The 25,972-nt window shown below is 31.7% G+C and overlaps 4 protein-coding genes across 6 annotated transcripts in view; 2 read left to right on the top strand and 2 right to left on the bottom strand.

Moving 5' to 3' along the window:
- Window positions 1–3,462, top strand: part of LOC109340761 (nucleobase-ascorbate transporter 1) — a 5,678-nt gene extending 2,216 nt beyond the window's left edge. Inside the window, exons 4-14 of the mRNA XM_019578495.1 lie at window positions 550–650; window positions 736–811; window positions 1,256–1,315; window positions 1,409–1,596; window positions 1,679–1,775; window positions 2,084–2,170; window positions 2,275–2,333; window positions 2,427–2,518; window positions 2,653–2,730; window positions 2,815–2,975; window positions 3,096–3,462. Of these exons, the coding sequence (XP_019434040.1) occupies window positions 550–650; window positions 736–811; window positions 1,256–1,315; window positions 1,409–1,596; window positions 1,679–1,775; window positions 2,084–2,170; window positions 2,275–2,333; window positions 2,427–2,518; window positions 2,653–2,730; window positions 2,815–2,975; window positions 3,096–3,308 (1,212 nt within the window). The 3' untranslated portion in view covers window positions 3,309–3,462. The remainder of the gene's footprint in view (window positions 1–549; window positions 651–735; window positions 812–1,255; window positions 1,316–1,408; window positions 1,597–1,678; window positions 1,776–2,083; window positions 2,171–2,274; window positions 2,334–2,426; window positions 2,519–2,652; window positions 2,731–2,814; window positions 2,976–3,095) is intronic.
- LOC109340767 (small ubiquitin-related modifier 1-like) lies at window positions 6,122–7,515 on the bottom strand. The gene is made up of 3 exons (XM_019578507.1): window positions 7,380–7,515; window positions 6,527–6,676; window positions 6,122–6,438 (listed from the first exon to the last, which is right to left on the bottom strand). The coding sequence occupies exons 1-3, from the start codon at window positions 7,467–7,469 to the stop codon at window positions 6,370–6,372; spliced, it is 309 nt and encodes a 102-aa protein (XP_019434052.1). The 5' UTR covers window positions 7,470–7,515; the 3' UTR covers window positions 6,122–6,369.
- LOC109340744 (transmembrane protein 256 homolog) lies at window positions 9,680–11,998 on the bottom strand. 3 transcript variants are annotated; one of them, XR_002106835.1, is made up of 6 exons: window positions 11,876–11,998; window positions 11,735–11,805; window positions 11,569–11,649; window positions 11,425–11,468; window positions 9,808–10,038; window positions 9,680–9,762 (listed from the first exon to the last, which is right to left on the bottom strand). XR_002106835.1 is itself a non-coding variant. In XM_019578485.1 (5 exons), the coding sequence occupies exons 1-5, from the start codon at window positions 11,913–11,915 to the stop codon at window positions 9,939–9,941; spliced, it is 336 nt and encodes a 111-aa protein (XP_019434030.1). In that variant the 5' UTR covers window positions 11,916–11,998; the 3' UTR covers window positions 9,785–9,938. The 3 variants fall into 3 exon arrangements, 2 of the variants coding, with proteins under 2 accessions (XP_019434030.1, XP_019434022.1); XM_019578485.1 differs by lacking the exon at window positions 9,680–9,762 and having other exon boundaries at window positions 9,785–10,038; window positions 11,569–11,646; window positions 11,732–11,805; XM_019578477.1 differs by lacking the exon at window positions 9,680–9,762 and having other exon boundaries at window positions 9,785–10,038.
- LOC109328375 (alpha-galactosidase-like) overlaps window positions 24,017–25,972 on the top strand; it is a 19,788-nt gene continuing 17,832 nt past the window's right edge. The window contains exon 1 of the mRNA XM_019561818.1: window positions 24,017–24,072. Coding sequence (XP_019417363.1) covers window positions 24,017–24,072 — 56 coding nt within the window. The remainder of the gene's footprint in view (window positions 24,073–25,972) is intronic.

Below are 25,972 nucleotides of genomic sequence, written 5' to 3'. Positions count from 1 at the left end.
CCATTATCTCTTCAATACTTAGAATTTGGGAAAACATTAAATCATACAATGATTTTTTATTCATGGTATGTCCTACATCAACTCTGGAAGTTTTTACGCATACTATGATTCTAAAAGGTCACGTAACAGACTTAACATTCTGGTAAAACTTCAGTGATAGTTCGTATGGAACATAAGAGGATTTACTTGTTTGCCGATATGATAATTATTGGTTAAGAGAAAGATCAATATTTTGTTTTTACTTAGATAAATCTATCGAATGATGACATGAGGTTGTCATGACGTTTAAAGTGTCTAATTAAATGGTACTTGGTAAACCTCCAAATAATTGAAACTCAATTTCAGAGTGAAAAAGCTTTCCGTAAACTCTCACTGAATATGTGAAATCAATTTTTGGATAGTAACATTTTTGGTCTTTGACCAATTGCTCATGAAATTTCAGGCAAGGAATATAACACACTGGGAAACTGAGTCTTTCTTAGAAATATACTTACATTACTTTCTTATTTGGTTGGGCATTGAAAGAGATGTTGCCATGTTGGTTTGCAGAGATTTATACATACAATGCGAGCTATACAAGGAGCTCTAATTGTGGCCTCAAGTATTCAGATAATCCTAGGTTACAGCCAAGTATGGGGACTTTTTTCAAGGTATACTAGTTCCGTGTGACATGTTCGTGATACGAAAGCGATAAAAAATATCTGAGCATTTAATTAATATGGACCTGCTCTCCAGATTTTTCAGTCCTCTTAGCATGGCACCTGTTGTTGGATTGGTTGGATTAGGACTATTCCAACGTGGATTTCCACTGGTAGGTGTGGCTCAGAGCTTGTTTAATTGTCATGATCTTTGTGGTAAATCTTTGACAAAATAATCTTTTAACGAAAAGCAATTTTCAAGACTAACATTAACATATCATCATGTAGAGGAAAGTTGATTCTAAAAGATGATAGACAATTATACATAAGGAATAACAAGTCACCAGTATCTGAAACAATTGCTTATTTCAAGCGACTAAATTTTCTATTCGAAGTTTTGATCTATTTTTTTTTTGTTTCTACCATGAGGGTTTCATCTAGTTTATGTCATTCTCGATTATTTAGTAATGCTTAATTTGTTTAAGGACATTATTTGTGTAGATAACATTTTCTTTAGCGAAATCCTTCAATGCACCATGCTTATTGTAGCCTGTTGAGCACCTTACACAACATTACAATCCTCGTAAGTTGCATAATTTTCTGTATTTCCTTTTCAGTTGGGCAACTGCGTAGAAATTGGTATACCGATGCTGTTGTTGGTAATTGGATTTTCACAAGTGAGTGCTTTGGTATATCTTGATCCTAGTGATGTGCATCAATCAAATTATTATTTCTTTCCTGCAGATGCACTAATTTGGTATAAATTGCAGTATCTAAAGCATGTGAGACCATTTAGAGATATCCCTATCTTTGAACGTTTTCCAGTGTTGATTTGTGTCCCAATTGTTTGGATCTATGCTGTTATCTTGACTGCCAGTGGAGCTTACCAACATAAATCTCCTCAAACACAACATAATTGCCGTACAGACAGAGCAAATCTGATATCGACTGCTCCGTGGTATGTCAAAATACCTATTTTCATTTATTCTTATATTTTCGCAAGTTTGGCTTAGTTCTGAGGTATCTTTCTATTGTAATAGGTTCATGTTCCCATATCCTCTCCAATGGGGCCCACCTACATTTTCTGCTGGCCATTCATTTGCCATGATGTCTGCAGTTATTGTCTCTATGGTCGAGGTATCTTATTCTTGACTTATTTATTTTTTAGTTGCTCCCACCATTTCGGCAAGTTAAATGCCATTTGGGTTGGCATCAGGCTCATCTGAAAAGCTTTATTTTGTTTACTTATATGTTATATTCAGTGCTTGTTACTACTGTATCCACATTTTGAAATTTGACTAAGGGTTCTCAGATTTTTCTTACAAAAACTGGTTTAAGAAACAAAGCATTACATTCAAATAGTATTTACAATCACCACATTAGTCTCTCTCTTAGTATTTTGGTGTAATTTAACTAGTGTCTTGACCATGCACTTCTTGTTACAGTCAACTGGCGCATACAAGGCTGCATCTCGGTTAGCAATCGCTACTCCACCTCCTGCTTATGTGTTAAGTCGAGGCATTGGTTGGCAGGTAGTTTACTTGGCACATGCACCATGCATATTAATACTAATAATAATATTGTAGGCAACTTGATGTAACTCAGAGATGAAGCTGATCTTCTTTATTTTGCACAGGGTATTGGCGTCTTGCTTAGTGGTCTTTTCGGAACAGGGACGGGTTCCACTGTTTCTGTGTACGCCTCACTCTTCATTCAGTTGTAACTGCAGATTGCTTCTTGTATATGATCTTTGTATAGCTTGATGAGTATCCTTGTCGTTTATTCTAGGGAAAATGTGGGACTCCTTGGACTAACCCGAGTTGGAAGCCGTCGAGTTGTTCAAATTTCTGCTGGTTTTATGATATTCTTCTCTACACTAGGTTGGTATAGGCAAATCAGACATGAGTCTGTACAACACTAAAAGCAGTCAAGTTCCGAACCACTTAAACGATTGATGTTGCTTTAACTTTTATGACGACATTTGCTGTTTGTGGTTTTCTTCGGTTGTCTGCAGGAAAGTTTGGAGCTGTGTTTGCTTCTATACCAATCCCGATATTTGCTGCGCTATATTGCATTCTCTTTGGTCTTGTGGGTATGTCTTCTCATCTCAAGTAACCTTTCAATGTCATACTTCACTCTTGTTCCTCTATTCACCACTACTTTACTTTTTTATCAGCTTCGGTTGGAATATCATTTCTTCAGTTCACAAACTTGAACTCTATGAGAAATCTTGTTATCATTGGTCTCACATTGTTCCTCGGAATATCCGTCCATCAACTTTTCGATCAATACTGGAATCCTTCACGACATGGCCTTGTTCATACTAATGCTGGATGGGTAAGTTTTCCTTAATCAGCTATCATATCTGTTGTCATTTTCTTTTCTTTCAAGAGTTCTATTAAGATGTTTCTAAATCTTGTTATCATTGCTCTTAATGCCAAACTTTCATGTTTGCAGTTCAATGCATTCTTAAATACCATATTCTTATCACCAGCAACTGTGGGTTTGATAGTAGCAGTGTTTCTTGACAACACACTTGAGGTAGAAAGATCAAAGAAAGATAGAGGCATGCCATGGTGGGTGAAGTTTAGAACATTTAGAGGAGATAACAGAAATGAAGAATTCTATACTTTACCATTCAATCTAAACAGATTCTTCCCACCTACTTGATCACAAGCAGAGTAGATCAGATTTTGTTGGAATTGCACATTCCATAATTCATCACTAACATGCTATTCTTCCTTGACCATCAACCATTTTTTGTGGAACATGTGTAAACCTTGGTACATTTGTGAATTGCAAACTTTTCCTTGGGACCATGGTAGTACATATGTAAATGTCTCAGAACATTTGGGACTATGCTTTATAGATGCAATAAAAAGTCAAAAAAAAAATGTACCTTCTTTAAATATTCCCTTTTATCTCTTTATCTATTCCTTGTTGGTTGTTCTTGTTTGGAAAGAGGTAAAGTTTATAAAAATACAGAAATGTATATTCCTAATCTTTCCACCTTTTCTAAAGGTGTCTCCTCAGTCCTCACTATATCAAAATTATCATGTTGTAGTTCAATTTATTCCTTTCCTGAAGTTGTCCTCTCATTTATGTTATTAACCCATAAATTAGCAATTTGGTGCAATTTTGTTGAGTAAGCATGAGCCAATATACATTAGAAGCATTTTGATTGTTACCATTCATTCCCCTTATTAGGAGCTTTTGTGTACTAGGTGATCCTTATATATATAAAGCAAACAATATTCATTCCCTTATCTATCACAATGTACCCTATCAGCAAATCACGTCGATTTTAAACTCGAATCTTTACATGTGTGTCATTGGTTGGTAGGAAAGAAGGCAAAGTTTTCCAATGTTATTCCCTTTCTTTCCCCCTTTTTTCCAAAGTTGTGTCCTTAATTTCTCAAAAAAATTGTATAAAAGGAGTCCTCTTTTTCTTTTTTCCCAAAAGGTGTCACCTCAATTATGATCCACTCTGGGTTTGGCAAGTTGGTTGAATCTTGTTGGATAAGCTTGACATTATATATAACATCAGTTTGTAGTTCATCCCCATTGTACTACAATTACATCATAAGTGAATTACAGAAATTAATCTCTGTATATGAAGGGAGCTTTTTGAAGAGGTTATTTTATATGAAAAAATATATATAATCAAAACATGCACTTACAATGTTTGTAAATGAAGACAACACAATATTCAACCCACACATAAGACAACACAAAACATCTTCAAACCACATTTCTAATAATAAGTGGTATAAACACATTTGAAAAATCAACATAAAAACATGAAAATTGAAGGAAAAGATGAAGACTCAAAATCATACTCAAATTTTAACCTTAAAAAAAACCCAGAAATTTATTTGAAGGAAAATATGGAAATTGATTTTACCAGAAACAAGAGAAGAAATGAAGCCTCAGTGGGTAGTCTTAAAGTACATCAGGCACCGTATAAACGGTTACTTTTTCAGACGGCACTTGCTACACGAATTATAATCAATCATCATTGGCTTCAATGAATTACTAATAAATAAATAAAAAAGAACTAATTTTTAATATGTAATCGTAAAAATTGTTATGGAAAACGTAATCTACAAAAGCATGAACTGAAGCAAACATGGAGCCATCTTTATATGAGATCGAACAAGGAGGAAAACTAAAGCGATGAAGCAAGAGATAGACAGTTTATATAGTCAACCACGCAAACCCTATCTATCCTTTTATGAACCATTGGGTAAAGCCCAAAAAACAAAACATTTCCTTCAACAACCCTTGAAATAAGAATAAGATTTCGAGAAATAGAAGGATAAAAGTGTCATTATATTTATTTTTGTGTTTATAGTACCAAACAGGATTATTACTCCTAAAAAATTATTGTATTTATGTTACACCTAGCAAAATCACAAAACTCTTCCAAGTATTCTCTCACTCCATTATACTCTTCTCAAAATCCCACCATGTCTCAACAATTCCACTTTGTATTCAACAAAACTTCACTCCTCCTCTTGTGAAAGCATTCACAGGACACTATAGTGCATAATTTTATGATATAGTTGAAGAAATTATGTGATTAATGAACAAGGTAATGATATTTTGATCAGCTTCGGTTGACAAATGGAATCATATAGCATTATTATTGTTCTAGTATACAACATGAAATTTGGATATTGAGTACAATTATATTTCATCATAAAGAATGAGCCTGTGATTACTTTGAGCAATTTTCATGGGCAACATCTTTCGAAATAGAATGGTCCTCCAAAGATCGAACACTTTGACACTTTATGAATTGTGCCGTTGTAGTGAGTGTTAACCTTCAAAACTAGGGCTTCCGTGAAGTGTGATAACTAATGCCTATGTTGATCTCTCCACCACCTTCATCGGATGAACACTAATGGCTATACCCAGAACTATTGAAATGTTCTTTGTCAATATTAGAAGTGAAGCAATTATAAAGTTATTCTCTCAAAAGCTATTATGCAAGAAAAACATTTCAATAAGAAACATGTTACTGATTCTAGGAAAGGAATTCTTTGCATATCATCCTGTTGATGTTCCATTTTCTTTTGCTGTGTACTGACCATATATCAACTATCCTAATTCATAAAAGTTAATCATAAAGTTTTCGCATAACCGAACTGCCCCTCGCAACAAAAACATTACCTCACAATAAAAGTCACTCTAAAAAATCCAACATTTACAATTTGACCTTGTACGATACCGAGAGATACAATAGAGCCTTACACCATTAGAGCACAGTTGTTTGGCAATGATCAGCGGATGATTAAAATGAATTTCACAATGATTATATAGTGCCTTGCATGTGACTTACCTAAAAATTACAAGTTCATACAGGGTGTTTGAATACCTGAGATCACGTGGATAATTCACCACCTAAATTCCAATCACGCTTCCATTAACTTGGGTATCCCCTTTTTACATTTTCTAAACATTTATAAGCAATTCTAATATTAGAGTAAGACAACATTATAGTCTCCACTAAATTCATGGATCAAAACATTGTCTTAAGATTCCAGATTTTGTACGGGTTCACATAACTGACAAATATTGGAGAGAATGCCAGATTTTTCAAATAAGGTCTGCAATGAAGATGCCTATTGAAATTAACATAATGCAAATCCATAGGTCACATCCATCAAAATAACTACACTATTTTATGTATCAAATCAAAGTTTTCACACGAACCAAGTGAAAGAGATCAAGCTATCAGGGCTCCACCAGTTTGGTGCAACATTGCATCAATCTCATCACCGTCCTCCATTTCTAGCTGAAGCAATATTACAAACAAGGGTTATGCTACATCATTATATATATTTCCAAGCATTAAGAAACAGTCCCGGGTGAGAGAGACAAACCTCATCAGGAGTCTGTTCTGCACGGAGACGTCGACCATCAAACAAGAAAGCAATTGAATTCAAGTCAACAGACTGACGATCACAATAAGCATTCATTAGCTTCTTCAGTTGAGTGTTTCTTTTGATCCTGAAGAATACTTCATTACCATCCTGAAACCAAATCAAATTTGTCTTAGATCAAATGCTCATCGACATATTTAAAAGTACAAACGTACAAAATATAACATTGAATGAATCATATTTAATTCAATTAACCTACAGTACTGTAACAAAATTAAAACCCAATTACAACTCACAGCATTAAATTCGTAAAGTAAACGGACGACAACTTTTGCAAGAAACGACAAAAATTACCTTCATAATCATGCTCTTAAAGAATGTTGCAAGATTCTATTATGACTTTATGCATGCATATTTACATGGTATGTAACTTTAATGATGAGAAACTAAATGGTAGCAAATGATGCAGCACTACAATGCATCTTGAATCAAAATACCGCAAAAGGAAAATACAAAATAACTAAGGAAAAAGTCAGTTACACATACCTTTCCCTTATACTTGAATATGACACTAATATATCAAACATGAGACGTTATATATACGAGAAAAATATGTATGCACCGACAACATACGATTTTTATACGGTTCATATTTAATCATGATTGACGACAATACATATATATTACATTCTATATATATAAATACAAGTTAAATTTAAAACAGAAACATACCAGTGTTACGTGTAATCACAAATAGTATCAAAAGGACAATGAATTGATGAATAAAACAAATAATAGTGATGATTGCAATAATGATAGAATTGAAAGTGAGAAGAATGGAATTGAAACAAACCTGGCCTTTGACCTTGAGATTGATGTGTGCGGAAGTATCATTAGGTTTCTTGTCTTCCTCACCCTGTGAATTCGGAGTAGCACCAGACATCGTCGTTCTTCGTCTTTCTCTTTCTCTCTTTCTCGGAAATGTTAGGGTTTTTTGTTCTTATCGTTTTCTCCTTTGCTTTTATGTTTTCATTCACGATACACTAACGGGCCATGATTTTGGATAATGGGCCGAATAATAGTTAGGCCTATTCGTAGATAGTAATGCCTTTCTATCTCATCAGCCTCACATTTTGGTGAACTAACTCCATTGTTAGTGTTAGCAAAACATGGTAATATAGTATTGGTCTAGTAGTGTAAGATCCAATTAGATTTCCCGAAAGATGAAAAGATCAAAAAATTGATTTTTAGGAGTAAACACTGTTTAAAGGTGCAATCGAGTACATCAAAAAAGATTATTTCCTTACAAATAAAAATGAAAAGATATAATTGATAATATAAAAAATTACTGTGTATCACACTATCATGTATTTTATGGGGCTATGCTATATATTGTTGGAAAACTGATAACTTTCATTTTTCTATTTTCACCTTCTAGTTTGTGAATCTCTTGATTACAAATTTTACTAGTGTTCACCATAATGACCTAATCCCATTGACATAATAAGATACATAATAAACCTTTTTTATTCAACTTCTCAAAAAAATTGTATCACCTAGTCCATGGCCATCCCATTAGGGATGCACATTATCATTTTTTATTTATATAAAAGAAGTGATTCAGGTGATAATAATTGTTATTATTGGAAACTAGCGTGTCGACAGACACTTCGTCTCTGCCGACCCGCATTTTTATTTTATGATATTAAGTATTAAATTTGTATTTTTTATTTTAGAGAATTATAATGTTTTTTATTGGATGTACTTCATGTTATAATTTTTGTATTTATTATAATATCCAACTTAAAGTGAGATGTATTAATTATAGTTATCTAGAATTATATGATTTTACTTTAGAAATAAAAAATATTAAGGGCAAAATAGGAAAATATAATCATGATAGTTATTTCAAGTTTTGGCTTTATATATAGTATAGATATAGATAAAAATAATTAATATAAATTATTGGATCTTATTTGAATGATCCACATTAAAAGATGCATTTTCAATAACTAACTTTTTAATCATAATCATTCATATATGGATCCAAATTTCTTGTTCTCACAATTTTTATTGAGAATTGTTCTCACTTCATATATATATATATATATATATATATAAAGAATCTCTTGTAAAATGTGAGACCAACACTTGACCTTAATTAGGTTAAGGTAAAGCACTCACCAACATGATAACTACAATATTCGAGTTTTGATATTGGAGATAAAATTGTTGAAGGGACGGGATTCACCCTCAATCAACCACTTCTAGGTCGTTTTTTCTTTCTTTCTAGTTTGTTGATATATTTTCAAAGGAGTTTGATAATTCCCAATTGAATTCAATAATGTTATGAATAATATTTTTGATAAGCCAATATTATGAATAATATGATTCATTTAGAAAATAAACCTTAAAGTTTGTAGGAGAGTATATAGCAAACTAAAAGAGTAGGTAGTGAGTGCACCACCTCAAAGTAATTCCAAACATTCATTTATGGGCATTGTCTCATGCAATGACATTGATTCTGCCAGTGTCCAAATGACTCAGTAGAGTACTACTCATTGTTGAACAGGATGAACACATTGAGCATTATACACAATATCCAGATCTAAGATCTCATCTTGTAATTATAGTGTCCTCACACTGGATCAGGATTCATTTCTGTTCTATCATATAACAAGAGTGTCCTGTTCAACTAACATATCACTTTGCCTTTAAAGCATATATACAATTTTCACCGATAGAGGGTGAACTTGATGCAATGATATAAAATTACGGGTTCAAATCCTGGAAATAATCATCCAACTTATAAGAGTAAGGCTAAGTACATCTACCCTCCCTAGACCTTACTAAGTGAGATACCATAATTTTCTACACAATTTTCACCAATGTAATTATAGTTTGTCCCACCTCTTTTTTCAACTCATTACTTTTATAGTTAATTGTTATCTACTTAAACTATGCACTGCGCACTTGAGACTTGAGAGGAACCAGGTTCACCATGGAGAATTGCTAAACTCATTTTCCAATCATATGAAGAATCACAAGGGAATATTAATATTATAAGACATGGCTAAATGTGTACTAGACATTGTCTTTTATTTTGGTGTTTTAGAAGTCATACACCCTCCACATGATCAATCTGTTCAAAGATCAGGGGATACATCAAAGTCTTCCAAAACATTTGCTACAAAGTTTGGCTACACAGGTTTAGAAGGTAATAACATAACATGATACTTGGTATCAAAATCATAAACCATTGGCAAGATAAACAGCAATACATTTACAAAATATGAGATACCTGAGTTGGTAAGATCTATAATACCATGATAGTCTAATTGCTTATTAACAAACTTGGGAATTGGGATAAATGTTATAGTAGCACAAACCAAGATGGAAGAAGTTGAAAACATCAGAAAAGCAAGCTACCCCAAGCTGCTATAAACGCAATGCCACCAAATGGAGCCAATGTTGAATATTTTCTGTTTTCAAGAAATGCCACAGTGTAACACCTGAAAAATTCAACATTTCCTTCAATATCATAAAGACTGAACATAGTTTGAAGATCATTCTTATTTTTTACCAATATTATTTTAGTAAAAATTAGAGCATGCAATTCAAGAATAATGTTATAGGATAATTTCTAAATGCAATTTTACAACAATGTTATCTGTCTGCTGTGAGTCTCCTCCTTCTGGATCTCTCTTCCTTCCTTAGACTCTATTTTCTTCTTCCTTTTTACATAAACAGATCAATGTTTACCTTCTTAGAATTTCTAAGTGATTCGCACACTCATATAAACTGTGATTTTGGTATTACTTGTACTGATTAGATTAGGCTCATAAAAAAACAGTATCCTATATATGCACCAAATGCAAATTGCAGACCACAACCTAAGCGAAGTGCTGAACATCCGACACAAGACACATCATTATTTGCCAACAGGTTTAACATGGAATACCTCAGGTTATCTTGTTTTTACTTTCCAACAAAAATTACAAAGCATTAACTACTTCTAAAAAAATGAACAAGTTAAAAGCTGTTGAATCTGCTTATCATCAAGCGCGCAAGATCACTATTATTAAAAAATATATAAACTGAGTGAAACTATGTGGTTCAAACAAGGGGATCAAAATTAGAGGCTAAAGAAAGAGGATGTCCTTCGTAGTGCAGAGAAGGAGAACAATTCCATTTAGGTCACCAAATGCCCCCAAAAAAGTATTGAAAGTCAGATTAAACGGGCTAATGTGAGTCCACAGATCTCGTTCACTTTGATCAGTAATCTGTGTACTTCTCGAGACGACTTGGATTCGCCAATCACAAATTAAGAAATAAGGAGCATTAGGAATCTACTGGATTCGATGCCAAAGAGCTGAATTATTTGGGTTCGAGGTCAAATCCCAGAGGTTTTTCTTTTGACCCAAGATCCACACCGAATACTCTTAAACTTTGACTCGCATCACCCTTCTATGGTTCTACCTAAATGGACAACACAACTTTGTTGAGGTACAAAGTCATATCTTGCTGCATTGTTATCCATACGATATGAGCATTACTCTTCGAGGATAAGCTGTGTCCTGGTAGTCATCTGAAGAACCTCGTTAACCTCCAATAGGTTGATATCCCCGACTCTGGAGTTAGTGATTTCTTTTTTTGTCTAGTCATAGGGATCCTCCACAGGAGGCAATCCTGTTTGAGCTAGGAACATCCACGATATAGTGGAGCTAGTTCTCCCAAAGGATATTTTTGTCCATACGTAAGACTCGAATCTGGGTCTTGTTTAAGGAAAAATAAACATGTTCCACTTATAGGTGTTGGTAGTGGTTTCATTCATACAAGGAATAGCCTCTAGAGAATAAACATTTTAAATTAAATAGTTATAATACAAAAGCACTTACGTCCCAGAGAAAGCCACGATACCAGTAGTTAAAAGGCCTCCAAACTGCACAAATAGTGAAAAACAAAATGAAATAAAATAAAATTTGATTGTATGAATTACGAGAAAGAGTAAGTATTAAGAAAAAAGAGAAAAGAGAAATTACAATATTGGGATGTTTAGTGATTGGAGCAGCAAGTAAGGCAGCAGTGTGAACCAAATGGTAAAGTGATGCTGTTTGCCAAATCTTGAGAAAGGAAAGTAAAAAAAACAAATAAGAAAGAGAGATTGATAATGATGAAATAGAAAAAGGGTAAAGTGTAGAAAGAGACATCTTTATAAGAAGGGTTTTGAGGTTTGAAGCCATGGGCGCCATAGGAGCCTAATCCAACTGCAGCTACTCCTGTTTCAATGAATAATAGTATTAATAAAGAATGAAGAATGAAGAATGAGGAGAAAGGGTGTTAGAATACCTGAAATTGCAGCTACTTTGTGCCACACTACAGGATTCATTTCACTCTTCTCTCACAAAACCCTCTGCACCTCCACACCCGTTTTTATCAATCCTCAAAAGCCATTCATTCCCAACTATTTATTTGTATTTTGTCATTTCGAGTTAACTAAAGGTTTTTCTACAAAATTAACAAAAATGTAATATGTATTAAATATTTATACACACTTATTATATCATCTATCATTTATTTAGTTACTTTACGAATGGATAATAATTAAATATAAATAGTAAATAATATAGTGACATTGTATAGAACTTTTATAATTGTAATAAACAAATTATATATATAATCTTGCAAAACAGGTTTAAAGGGTGTTTAGGTAATTGAGTATGAGTATTTTCTATATTTCAATTTTGTCTATATTATTATATGAAGAATGTGAAATCTATGCACTTATAGTATAAAGATTGATACACAGTTAATGTATTGTTCATCATTTATTTGCATTACTTTTTCTGAATAGTCAACAATGATTAAAAATGAAATGAATGGTGGAAAATGCAATGACAGTATAAAAAACTATTAACAATCAATATATACATTTTTTTCTTTTATATGAATGCAAAATATGCTTAAAGGACATTCATATAATTGAATCTATATAATTTCATTAAATTTCATAGGTTCTTTTATTCTTTTCCATCAATGTATTAATATAATTCAATACATTATCTTATTTTTATTTTATCTCTCGGTCATCTCAATGATAACAACTTTGAGGGACATGAAAAATATCTAATGATACATTAATTATTATTAGAAACACAACTTCATAAAAACTTTATATATATATATTTAATATTAGAAAAATAAAAATGTGGATCGATAGACACATAATGCTGGTCCACGCGCTAGATTAAGGTTGACATTAGCCAGTCAATTTTTACTTCTTTCATTCATCCGTTAAAGGATTATGAAAAAATGGCTTTTGCAAAGCTGGTTGAGCGTTAATAAACCAATTTACCGAACCAAATCTATTTACCAAAACTAGTTAATTAAAATAGCGCTACCACTTTATCATTAAATAAATTGATTATGTGTTATAATATGGTACAATATCACAAGTTGAATATAAGTACATAATTTTTTTTTGGCACTTTTCAAAACTACTAATTTCAATTTTTTGCACCAAAATTTACAAGCCTAGAGAGGTATTAGGCAATTTACTTAAAAATGACCAAGGACATTCATGTAATATAAGTGGGTGAGTAGGACTCGGCTTACCTCCTCACCTAATTTGGTCCGGTCAGATTGGATTTCATCGTGACTAAAAACTATCCTTTATTTTTAAAAGCTTTTTTTACTAGTAACATTTGATTAAAACATGTTGTAAGTTATCAATTCGAGTCTGATTAAAAAGTATCATGTTCGATTTTTTAGAGAATGAATCTTTAAAACTTTATCTATCCCAATAAAAAACATCGACCTGAGTAATCCTAATTTAAGAACTAAATTGACTAAAGGATGAGTGATAATTACTGTATTATAGAGAATCTGTATGGCCAAAGATTTTATATATGTTTTTCTATTAATCATTATAGTTATTAATTGAGTGTAATATAAGTTTAGCGGACTGTTTTTCTTTTGTTCCCTATAGTAGAGTCAGAAATGCATTTTTCTCAATAAAATCAACTCCTTAATAAATATCAAAACTTTAATTAAGATTCAGTTAATTTTTATTAATTTGGATAAAGGATGTTATAGAAGAGGGTAAACAAAGTGTGAAGATTATAATAAACTTTCAAGGTCCATAGAAGATGTTCATGTTTAAGGCCCAAGCTTATGGAACTGATGGACCTGGTCTGTTTGACTACATTTTCTAACATATTTTTTTAAACTCTAAATATGTGCAAAATTTTGGAATAAGGTTATTCACTTATTCTTCTAAAAAAATTTTCTCATAAAAATGTGTAAATAGTAAGCGTATCAAAAATGAATTAACAAAAACATTATTCAAGAAAAAACCTACTCAAAATTGTGTTGCACACTGAGCAGGTTAAGCTAAAATATAATTCATGAGTTTAATATAGCTGGTGATAATCCTTTTGTTGGGAAAATTTATGTGGGTAGTGTAGTTTGACTATACTATTCTACGTTTGAGGTAGGTTTTGAATTAATTACAGGAATGTGGTATTTTTGTTTGAATCTCGTGGATGGCATCCACGATTTCAACAAAGTCGTGGATGAGAAATGCGATTTCCCACCAATGTCGTGGACCACACCCACAATTTTCTTACATGGTGTCAGCCTTTTATAAGTCGTGCACCAGGGACACGAGTTTCATGACAATCTCGTGGACCAGGTACACGAGTTACATGCTATTCTCGTGGACCAAGGACATGAGATCCAAGTCGTGCCTTGGATCCACGATATCCAAACAACATATAAGCATCCCGTCCCGACTCAAACCACACTGAAGGAAGAAACGTATGAGAAATATTTAGGGTAATTTGTAATTGAAAAACTGTGATTGTTGAAGGTAACTAAAAATTCTTTATAATTTTCAGTTCATTTACTTGTGTTAATTTTATTTAATGTTACTGTATGTTTAAATGTAAATACCGTATGTTTATATTTTACTGTATGCTTATATGTAGATGACAATTATTAGAGATATTGTTAGTGATTTTAGTGATTAGGAGGACATTGAGCTATGTGATGATGATGATGTTCAGATTACCACTAGTGAACTGGTTAGCATAAGATATGATACTCCTTCATCTTTTTTCGTTAGCATTGATTATCAGTCTGGACAAAATTTTCCATATAGAAGTACTCACATAAGTACTGATGTGGATAACGATCTCTTTGTTGCTATGCAATTTGAATCAAAGGAAGCAACAATAAATGTTGTAAAACTATTTCATATTAGGTATTCTATGGATTACCATGTGGATGAGTCTAGGCCAGATAGATATGTTACAAAATATAAATATTATGGTGTTGGGTGTGAATGGAGACTTCGGACGTTGAAAAATGTGAAGCGTGATATTTGGGAGATTAGAAAAATTAGTGGAAGACACGCTTGTGTATCCACTAATATTTCTCAAGATCACACGAAATTGAACTCATCTTTCATCGCAAACTGCATTGTTCAACTAGTATCAGAATATTCAGCATCTAACCATGAAGAACATAATACTTTAATTCTTGATAGGGTATTTTGGGCTTTCAAGCCATGCATTGAAGGATTTGCTTTTTGCAAACCAATTCTTCAAGTGGATGACACATTTTTGACCGGAAAATATACTGGAACATTGCTAATAGCTAGTTCGCAAGATGGCAATAGACGTATATTTCCAGTAGCATTTGCTATTGTGGAAGGAGAGACCAAAGAAGCATGTGAATGGTTTTTCTTCAATCTTCGGACATATGTTACCCCACAACCAAATATTTGTATAACATCATATAGGGGTACAGGTTTGTTGGGTGCACTTCGTACTGAGCTCCCACAATGGTGTGGTGCTCAATTTGTATATTGCATTTGTCATGTTGCTAGCAATTTCAATAAAGAGTTCTGAGATAATGATATGAAAGAAAAAATCATTGAAATGAGTATGTATTGAAATTTATGTGATTTATGTTAAATTGTTTGTTTATGTTATTTATGTTAATATTAATAAACTTGTTGGAGGGTATGAATTGATGCGGTCTCGATTCGAGCGAATGCTTGCTCTGTTGCGTCAAAAGAATTCAAGGGCAACAACTTGGTTAGATAAGATCCCAAAAGAAAAATGAACGCAATCATATGATGATGGGAGACAGTACGACCATATGACGACGAACTTGGCAGAATGTGTTAATCTCGTTCTGAAAGGAGCAAGAGCCTTGTCAATTACTGCACTTGTCAGAGCAACATATCATAGACAGAACTCATGGTTTGTACACCATAGAAATGAAGCAACTAACATGATAAAGGGAGGTCATGTCTATTGCGAAAAATTGACTAAGGTGATTAATGAAAATAACCAAAAAGCTACATGTCAAATAGTATGAATTTTTTCACGGGAATCAGGAGTCTCGGAGGTTGAAGTTGCTGGTACCGATGGTAGTCGACACTCAAGAGTATACACAGTGAGACTAATCGAAAATTGGTGTGATTGTGGGGAATTTCAATCACTTAAATTGCCATGTTCTCATGTTATTGCTACTTGTGCATCATTGAACTTAGATAATGGGCAGTTTATCTCACCAATTTATAGGTTAGAGAACTTGCAGAAGGTTTATGGACATGAGTTTCAACCCATTGGAAATGAAGAATATTGACCTCCTTATTTAGGTCCAACCTTCATTCCTAATCCCCTTATGCGTAGGAACCGTACCGAAAGACCAAAAACTACACGCATACACTATGAAATGGATGATTCTCAATCCCAACAAATTAAAAAATGTGGGTGGTGTAAGAGTGAATGACACAATAAGAAGAAATGTTCATTTAGAAGTACCGAAGTCGATCAAAGTTCAAGGCAAAACTAACTTATGTAATGTTACAATTTGTGTAATATATTGAAATTCTTATCTGTGTAACATTAACTTGTGTAATATATTCAAATTTAAAATAATTACACCCAGTTAAACCTAAATAATTACACTCATTAAAACCTAAATAATTACACTTAAAACCTAAATAATTACACTTAAAACGTAAATAATTACACTCATTAAAACCTAAATAATTACACTCATTAAAAAATATCAAAAACTTTAACCAAATTCCATAAAACTAGCACTTTACTAAAATGATCATATTCAATTAAATTTTACAATTTTAATTTAAAGATATTATTTTTATACACAAAAAATCATAAATCTTAACTTTTTAAAAAACTCACACTATAATCAATAAAACAAACTCCTAAAACTAAATAACAATATCATATTCGTGTAAAGGGGAAATTCAAAATTCACCATATCTCATCCAATCTCGTACATGGGGTACACGACTATGGAAGTCGTGCATGCCATACACGACTTCTCTTGAGGAGAGAAAGTCTGTAAGAAAATCGTGGGGAAGGTAAATTTTCCCCTTTTACTGAATTCTATACTTTTCTAATATGATCCTTACTACTCTATATTTGGAATGAGTAAATTTTGGGAAGAATGCTTTTGGGTAGAGGGAAAATGAGAAGGAATTAGAGAATCTCACTTCATTAGTTGGGAGCGAGGAGAAAATAGAAAGAGGAATAAAATACTACAATAAGATTTCGTTCAAAATTGAAAGAAAAAAATATATGAATATAACAAATTTTCCAAAACACCCTTATTATTTTAATAAAAGAATGACAAGATTCAAGGGGCATATTTGTTTTTACATGTATTAACCATTTCCCTCCTCACTTTTTATACAACTAAATGAGAGGAGTGACAAATGTATTTTATTTTTTCCTCTTCTTTTCTTTTGTAGTGTTCATTTTCTCTCTCCCCATTTCTTCTCTCCAACCAATACATAAGGTTAGTATTCCACATTCCATTTATATAAAAAAATATTGTTTATGTGGTGAACACTTACTTCTAGGAAAATATTAGCTGTAGCTTACTTTTGTACATTAAATTATTATATATAAACACATTTAAACACATCACAATTTCCCTAAGTATTACTACTATACATGTCCTCAGGTGATGACTACTTGAAATTAGTTAATAGTTACTAGTTTCTATATGATCACATATCATGCTTGTATCACATCCTTTCAAATATTCACTTAATTCTTATTGTGTCCTATATATCAACTTTCTAAAATAAAATAAAAATTCTAACTCTTGCCATATTTTCCATCTCCTAACATAGAAGGAAAATCCTATTTTACTAAATAAATTTTATTTTACACTAGAGTAGGATTGAGATTTTTTTTATATATATTTTTTTCTAGAAAATCAACTTACATATCATTTTTTTCTAGAAAATAACTATACTAAAACAAAATATCCCTCTGTCACTAATATTGTTTTTCTTACATAACAAGATTTATAGGTTTCTTTTAGAGTTACTTTTTATATACTTGCAATCTAAGAATTATTTATATTGTTAACTCATTATTTACCATTCATTTGTATTACTTTTATTTAATAATTAATATATGAGTGATAAATTATCTATTAACATTATAAACATTTTACATTATTGGTATATATATATGAAAAAATATTGGGTTTTGTTCGATAAAGTAGCTTATAGCTATAAGTTTTTAGCTATGATGCACGGATTCGCCAAATACCCCCGCGTGTCGGTGTCCAACACGGATACGCTCGGATTCGCGAAGGATACGTGTCCATAGAGTATCCAAAAATTAAAAAAAATTAAAAATAAAAATAAATATCAAGACACGTATCGGATTCGTTTTCAATAAAATATAGGATATATAGATTCAGATTCGTTTTGAATAAAATATAGGATATATAGATTCGTTTTATGATAAGATAGATTTGTTTTCAATAAACACTCACTTATTTAAAGGTCACATCCTATCAACTTACCATCACACCACATTGACCCTCAAATAGCTGGTACTTTCCGATCCATAACGTCGCTGGTCGGTGCTTAGTGTTATTGTCTCTACCGTCATAGGTATGTTGTGAAGAACAAACAAAAAAATGCTTACATTTCTTACTTCTTAGTTTCTTTTCGCTTAGTATGTTCCTTTTTCACTTAGTATGTTCCTTTTTCGCTTACTTCTTAATTGGTTTATGTGCATACTAATTTGTTGCTTAGTGTTATTGTCTCTACCGCCATAGGTATGTTGTGAAGAGCAAACAGAAAAAGGGGATACTAAGATGTGGGACATTGCTGGAGATGCGTGGGAAGACTTTGATAGTGCTGGAACTCTTCAAGTGGCCACACTATCTCTAGATGAACCAGAAATAGAAGTTGTCCTCTTTACAGATGATGGTCAAGGAGCAGATGAAATTGATACTATTTCTGTTTCTAAGGCTAGACAATAAGCAATTTTATGAATTATTCTACTATATTTTCTAGTTTTGATACTTTGAATTTTGGAGGCAATGATTTTCATTTTCCATTATAATTTTTACTTTGAATATTTTGATTTACACTTATAATTTTATCATATTTTATGTATTTTTTATTAATTTATACGCGTATCCCTGAACATATCGTATCCTACATTTTAGAAAAAATGCGTGTCAACGTATCGGATACGTATCGTATCCGATACACGTATCCGTATCTGTGCAATATAGGTTTTTAGCATGTAGTAGTGAGTTTGTAGATGTGAATCGTAGACAAAAATTTGTAATTATATAAATAGTTTATTAAATTAGAGCCATGGGATAAAGCTAGTTGTGAAACTAGCACAAATTTATTACATGACTAAAAATAATATATATTATTTATTTATTTACTATTTTTTTAGTTTTTATTAATTAAATTATAATTATTAATTGAAGTAATTAAATAGATATATAATTAAATAAATAAATAATAATAGGTAAAATTATTAGCAATTCCATAACTACTTAGTTAATTAGCTACCAATTTGGTAAAATTATTAATGATTATTTCTATATTAAGTTATTTATAATTATTAGTATTTTAGTTTGGCGTTGATAATTTTAAAATTTTAAAACTGATAAATGAATTATTGAAAACTTTTATCAATTATAGAAAAGTTAATCGATCAACTTTTTAAGACTAATAATTATTAACATACTCCATCAAAATTTCAAGTTGGCATTGTGGAAAAAGTGTTATTATTACTCATACAGTAAGTCTCCTAGCAGAACAAATTGTAAGGTTGACCTAGTAATAGGATCATGACGTTAAAATTTCATGATGACTTCACCAGGCTGTGGAATAATCAAACAGTAAAAGGTTGTCAGTTTATTGCACTCATCAATTAATTAAGGTTTCAAACCTGTAAATCCCAGATTTCTCAAAAGGAATTTCAAAATTTCTCACATATTTAGAGAAAGCAACACTTGTACCGATAAATTGGCTTTTTTTGGCATCTCATCTCACACTAACTCTATTTGGAATTCTACTCCTACATTCATATTAGAGGAATTTGCTAGGAATAGGCATGATCTCCCGAACTATAGATTCCGGAATTTGTAACATGCTTATTGCCTCTTTCTTGTAACTTTCTTCATCTATATATTTTGGTGCTCTTGCACCTTGCTTAAAAAAAATTGGTTTTAAAGGTAAGACAAATCATTTGTTGTAAATTGTTTGAGTTGATCATATATTATTACATAAATAAAAAATTAAAAAACAAAAAAGATAATAAATTAAAAATCAATATTCTAATTAGGGAGAAATAGAGAATGAGACCTCCTTTAATACATTTGATCCCTGTCTCAGACACCACTCCTGAAATCCAAACTTATTGGTCAGTGTCTCAGTCATACAGCAATGGCAAACACAGACCATAAAATACAGTACTTTTAATGATGTAGTAATTATTTATTATTTTTCACAGCTAATAATATTTTGTGCTTTATTTAGTGCTAATAACTAAATGATGTAAATAATTGATTAATTATTTTTTATTCTGTAAACATCTTTATTAATATTAATGTTGTACCTAAAATAACTTAAAGCCTTAAACACATATTAAGTAAATATTATTTAGCTTGTTATATTTGAGAAATTATTTCAATTAAAAATGATATTAAAAATATATCAAATTAATTAAATTTACTTATACTTAAAACAAAAGATTATTGATAGTTTTTATTTTATTATAATGGAGACTAGGAAGAGTATTCCTACATCATCATATGTTAGAACATATTTATTATCAGTAATTAGGTTTCTTTACTTTACTGGTATATAAACTTTAAATTTCTTTTACCCTGACTTAATAATATTGTGCAGAAATTGTAGCACTTTATTAGCTAAGATGTGAAGAGTGACATTTAATAAGAAACCCCATTTGAGAATGACCTTACAATGCTATACAAATACAAGGCTCAATTATGAGACTGCCATGTAGAGTTATTACATAAGACGTGAGAATTAGGGTTCTGGGTTTTGCTTTGTGCGAATATATGGAAGTTTGTAGGCAAAGGGACAAAAGAGACATTCAGTAAAGTAGGACTAGTGGGGTTGATCCCTTTGTAGCTAAGTTCATAGGGTTTTGTTTATGTTCTTTCTCTGTCAATCAGAGTGGTAGGGAAAATATTAATAAACAGTATATAATAAGATGTGGATTTTCTTGTGCTAGGACCTGCAATTGATCACAACCTTTTCATTTGGAATGAAATGACCAATGAAATCACATTTCTCATATTTAAAGATGATTTTATTAAAGCATTAGCGGTACAAGAAGTTAGGAATGGATTCTATAGGAGCGCAAAAATATGGCTATAGAAAAGATTAAGTATAATAAGATGTTAAATTTTCACATGAGTTACTATCTCATTAAAGATATGACATTACAATTTTTTTACTCTTCCCTTTGATCCGCAACCAATATTTCATTTTCACGGTCTCCATAATTTGTTGGATAGACACCTTGGAAGAATTGAATATAATCTTGTTTCTCACAAACTAGATAGACCAAATTATTGAAAGCTAAATAACGCTCCAAAATTTATTATACTTTTTATTGGTTTGTAGTTTCCTCTAGGGTCTTGGTGAAGGGTGATGTCAAAATGAAGCAAATCATAAATCTTCTGCTAAAGAAGATAAGTGAACCTGCAAAAGAAGAAAAAAATATAATGAGGGATTTTAGGTTCCTCGACAAAACTTTCTTCCTTAAAGTTTGGTCATATAGAGCGTCCATAATTTATAATCTGTCTCGAAAAGTATTCATGTAAAGCCAATAACTTTTAATGGGGATTTAGACTCCTACGAAAGTTTGGGAAAATTATGATAATTTATGTGTTAAAGTGTTGTGGTTGGACAAAAAAAGTAATTGGTTATTTTTCCAATAAGGCATGGAGTTATGCAACATCATATCATATCCGTAAATATTCACGTTTTCAAATTTTTTATTTTATTCGGATGGTCTGTATTTAATCATATTTTTAATTATAATCTTATTTATTATATCATATTTACACCTTAAATGAGAGTCATAAGGTGGTGAGATTAAAGAGTGAAGTGATAAGGAGATTCATGTTTAAATTTCATTACAAAATATTAACATACTAATAGTTGACTATAAAAAAATAATGTTTACACCTTAAATTTATTCATCTAATGCTCACTATTTAAATAAATCTACGGGTTCAATGTAGCTAAAATTAGATAGTTGAATAAAAGTTTGATTGTTGTTGTCAGATTCCATGTATTTACTCTCCGTTTTTGTACTAAGAATATTTTCTTATCCTAGGAGTAAGGAACAAATCTCGTTCAGAGTAGTGATTGCCGCTTCCAACAAATGTTACTCTAAAAAATCAAACTTTTGACATTTTGCTTTTCCTAATATCTAGCGAGACATTATGCTACTAGATCAACATCTTATTAGTTACTCTCTTGATTTTAATAGACATTGTTTGATTGAAATTTTATAAGAATGTGATCTATAATTTATACTTAGAATAATATGAATATATTTATGTATGTTAGTCAAAATATTCCAAATATTTGCATCATTTAATTATTAATTTATGTCCATTTTAAATATCAATCTTTAAGGAATAAAATAAGCATTATTTATTGTTGCATATTTTCTTGATTTATTTGGAGAAGAATGAGAGAATATATATATTTAATGTTAATATATTAATATTTGTTGTGGATGAGTCTCGATTTAATCAACAATCTCCTTCACTCCTTCTCCTTCTCTTTAACATCAAACCGTTACTTTATAACTAATTTTTTAATTTTTTTTAAGTTATTATGAGTGAGCTTCGAATTCTAAATTTCCTTTACTCTATTCTTTAAATCATTCCACCTTAACTATCATATCCTTATTACTCTTATATATCATAAAAAAATCACTACCATGGCATGATTATTATAAAGAATTAGCTGCAAAGACTATCATCATCTTGAGTCTAGATTTAGGTGGCGAATGTAAATAATTTGATATTTATGAAAATATGCACCCATTTCAGCAAAAAATAGAAAATGAGCACCTTTACAAGTTGACAAACCTAAAACTATACTCTGCAGTTTGCTGATGGCTGCAAATAATATGCTAAACTAGTACACCTAACATGGTGTGTTTTGTCCTATTTTTATTTTTTACTAATAATTAGAAAGACACATTATTGTAACTTTGTTTCATGTTTGCTATCTCTTGTAAAGTGAATAGTGAAAGGAATATTTTATTCTTTTTACAATTTCACTTACAAACGTGTAAGAATTAAAGAAAGTGAATCAACTATAACATTGTTTATATTTATTTTCAAAACAGTAAAATTTATTAGAGGATGAGAGTTTGAGAACATGCACAAAGTTGTAGCTAAAGGGAATATGGGAGAACTACAAGGCAGTGAAATGAGTGAACATGATAGTCCAAGTACACAATTAATGAACCCCAAACAAACAAATTCACGGTTCAAAATGAAACCAAATCCTTTTGCAATTTGGGCACCAAGAATGTCACCATGATGCCAATGAACCTGACATTATAATTTAAGAGGGTAGAGGGTACTCAGTTCATTTTTTTGAATCCCATGAATAAAAACTCTCATCATCAAATCGAGATCTTCTCCTATATTGAATGATACAGTAACACGTGTACTTAAAAAAAATAATATCAAAATATAAATTTTAAATTATCAAACTCATTATGAATCTCATATTCTAGTACTAGACTCTCTACTGCTTCAAAATATACTGGCCCCTCATTATCCTTTGTCTGATGCTACCTTGAAAGGGACATATCAACCCTAATATACGTGCAGGTAATCATTATTTATATTCACTGTCTCTGATTCATGTCTTTTATTACATTTTATTTTCCTACCCTCCCATTTTTCATTTCTTAATGGTCCATGCTGAGTCCCCTTGTGACACTGCAGACCAGTTTTCATTATATATAGCTGCACTCTCTCTTACATTTCATGGCACTACTCAAATGAAAACTGAAAGACTCTCTTTCTAGCTCCTCATTATCCTCAGTGTTTGGATTTTCACCATGTCTAGTTAATTTGCTGCTGGAAATTATCCTTGTGCTCTTTGTCATGGCACTTCAAGGTGAAGGTTACAAGATTGAAGAGCTAGAACAAATGGAAGTGTGGTAAATGTTATGGCGATATCTCTCCTGAGCTTATTCTTCTTACATTCTTCTTTTATCATTTTTAACTTTATGAATAATGTTTAAGTTTTCTTGACCTTGCAAGTCCATGGCTTTAATAATCTAGGGTCAATATTACTTGTAACATGTCTAAAGAAAGAAGATAACATGTAATAATTTTGTTAGACCACTTAAGAATCTAAATATTTTGTATTATATGGAGCTTCTCTTCATAGTTTATTTATATCTAATGTGTCATTTGTATAAGAAATGTATTCAGGGTTTCATACTATCTGCAGTTTATTATTCTCACTGGTTTTGTAGTACTGCATTGCAAGGTGTGAGTATTGTTAATGTATCAAGGTTAGTAGAAAGAAAATTAAGGAGGCAGAGAGAATTGTGTATTTACTATGTATTGGAGTAACCGAGAAATAAAAAAGGAAGATTTTGATTATGAACTTCACAGTTGTGCTGAAATTTTGCTGAATTGACCAAACATTTTTGGACTTTCTTAATTACCATGTCTTCTAAAAGGTAAAAATTCAGACAGTAAATTAAAATTGTATATCTACTTGGAACATCCCAGGTGAATTCATATTTTTCTGTATCTGATAAAGATGACAACAGGTGAAATAAATAAATTTTAATGGTTTAAATCTTAAATTGCTTGCAGACAAAATAATTTTAAAATGATCACATTCTTCATTTTACTCATACTCCATATTGGACTCTCCAATATTTAGAAAAATATGAACTCATAATATAAATTACTTTCATCTAAAAAGGTATTGAGTTTGTTGGACGAGACTGCGACCGGGGAGATCTAACTACTGGGGAGTTCCATTGTTACATGGTATGGGAAGGGTGGAGAGCCACAAGTAAGACACCACGTCTTGAACCAAAAGCTTAAGGCATTAGTTACATATGTTTTCCTACTTATAAACTCTTTCACTCCAACACGCATATCCAATGTGAGACTTCACACTTGAATAAACCTAACAATCTCTCTCTCAAGTGTGGGTACCACACACTTTCTAGTCCGCTCGCCTTAAGTCCACCATGTCCCAGCCGAATCATTGACTCTAATACCACTTGTTGGACTAGACTGCGACCGGGGAACCTCCAACCACTGAGGAGTTCCATTGTTACATGAGTATGGGAAGACCCATGGAGAAAATGTAATAGAGAAAATGACACTGAGAATTTAACGTGGTTCAGCAATTTGCCTACGTCAACAACTGAAGAGCAACAAAGATTATTTTACTATGATAAAAAAGAACTACAAGTGTTTAACTCACTTCCCAAACCCAAGTATACCTAATTTCACTCACACTCAAGTATTTTTCACACAATTAGAACAAGATAACAAGAAAGGAGAATATGCACTAAGCTAAATATTTGGTGTGTCTTACAATGAAATGGAACACTCCTATCTATAGCTAAAGTTCTCAATTATTTTCAAAATAAAAGGCATAACAAATCACAAAATAAACTAAGAGACACACATATAAAAAGTTGAAATGACATGCTAACTTAGTTTTTTAAAAGGTCTTTCTCATTCTAATCAAGCATTATGTGGAAGTATAACAATGGGCCTTGGAAAATCAATGTTAGCTTCATTTTCTTCTTAAACCAATTTCAAAAGTTTTGCACAACATTTTCACTCTAACTTCTCTTTTTTCAAGTTTGTTGTTGATAATGGAAAATTCACATTTCTCGTATAGTTTGACTTTCTTATTACCACTTTGGTATAACTTTTTAAAATATTACGGAACTAGTATACTTTTTATTAAAATCGTGTATAAGGTATACGATTCCTGGGAAACAGTTTTTGCCCCACCAAACTCGTGTATGGGGTGCACGAGATTTATTTTCTCTCTCCTAATCTCGTGCACCCCAGGCA

The sequence above is a fragment of the Lupinus angustifolius genome, chromosome LG02, assembly GCF_001865875.1.
Source record: "Lupinus angustifolius cultivar Tanjil chromosome LG02, LupAngTanjil_v1.0, whole genome shotgun sequence".
In the NCBI taxonomy this organism is placed as follows: domain Eukaryota; kingdom Viridiplantae; phylum Streptophyta; class Magnoliopsida; order Fabales; family Fabaceae; genus Lupinus; species Lupinus angustifolius.
This window is presented reverse-complemented; position numbering and strand designations above follow the sequence as displayed.

Excerpts from the sequence above, each read along its gene's own strand:
- LOC109340767 (XM_019578507.1), bottom strand. The coding sequence starts at position 7,469 with ATGTCTGGTGCTACTCCGAATTCACAGGGTGAGGAAGACAAGAAACCT. Across the intron at positions 6,677-7,379 it reads ATCTCAAGGTCAAAGGCCAG|GATGGTAATGAAGTATTCTT; the intron begins GTTTGTTTCAAT and ends ATTTGGTTTCAG. Across the intron at positions 6,439-6,526 it reads CAGAACAGACTCCTGATGAG|CTAGAAATGGAGGACGGTGA; the intron begins GTTTGTCTCTCT and ends ATATTGCTTCAG.
- LOC109340744 (XM_019578485.1), bottom strand. The coding sequence starts at position 11,915 with ATGAATCCTGTAGTGTGGCACAAAGTAGCTGCAATTTCAG. Across the intron at positions 11,469-11,568 it reads TCACTAAACATCCCAATATT|TTTGGAGGCCTTTTAACTAC; the intron begins GTAATTTCTCTT and ends CTATTTGTGCAG. Across the intron at positions 10,039-11,424 it reads ATCGTGGCTTTCTCTGGGAC|GTGTTACACTGTGGCATTTC; the intron begins GTAAGTGCTTTT and ends TGAATTTTTCAG.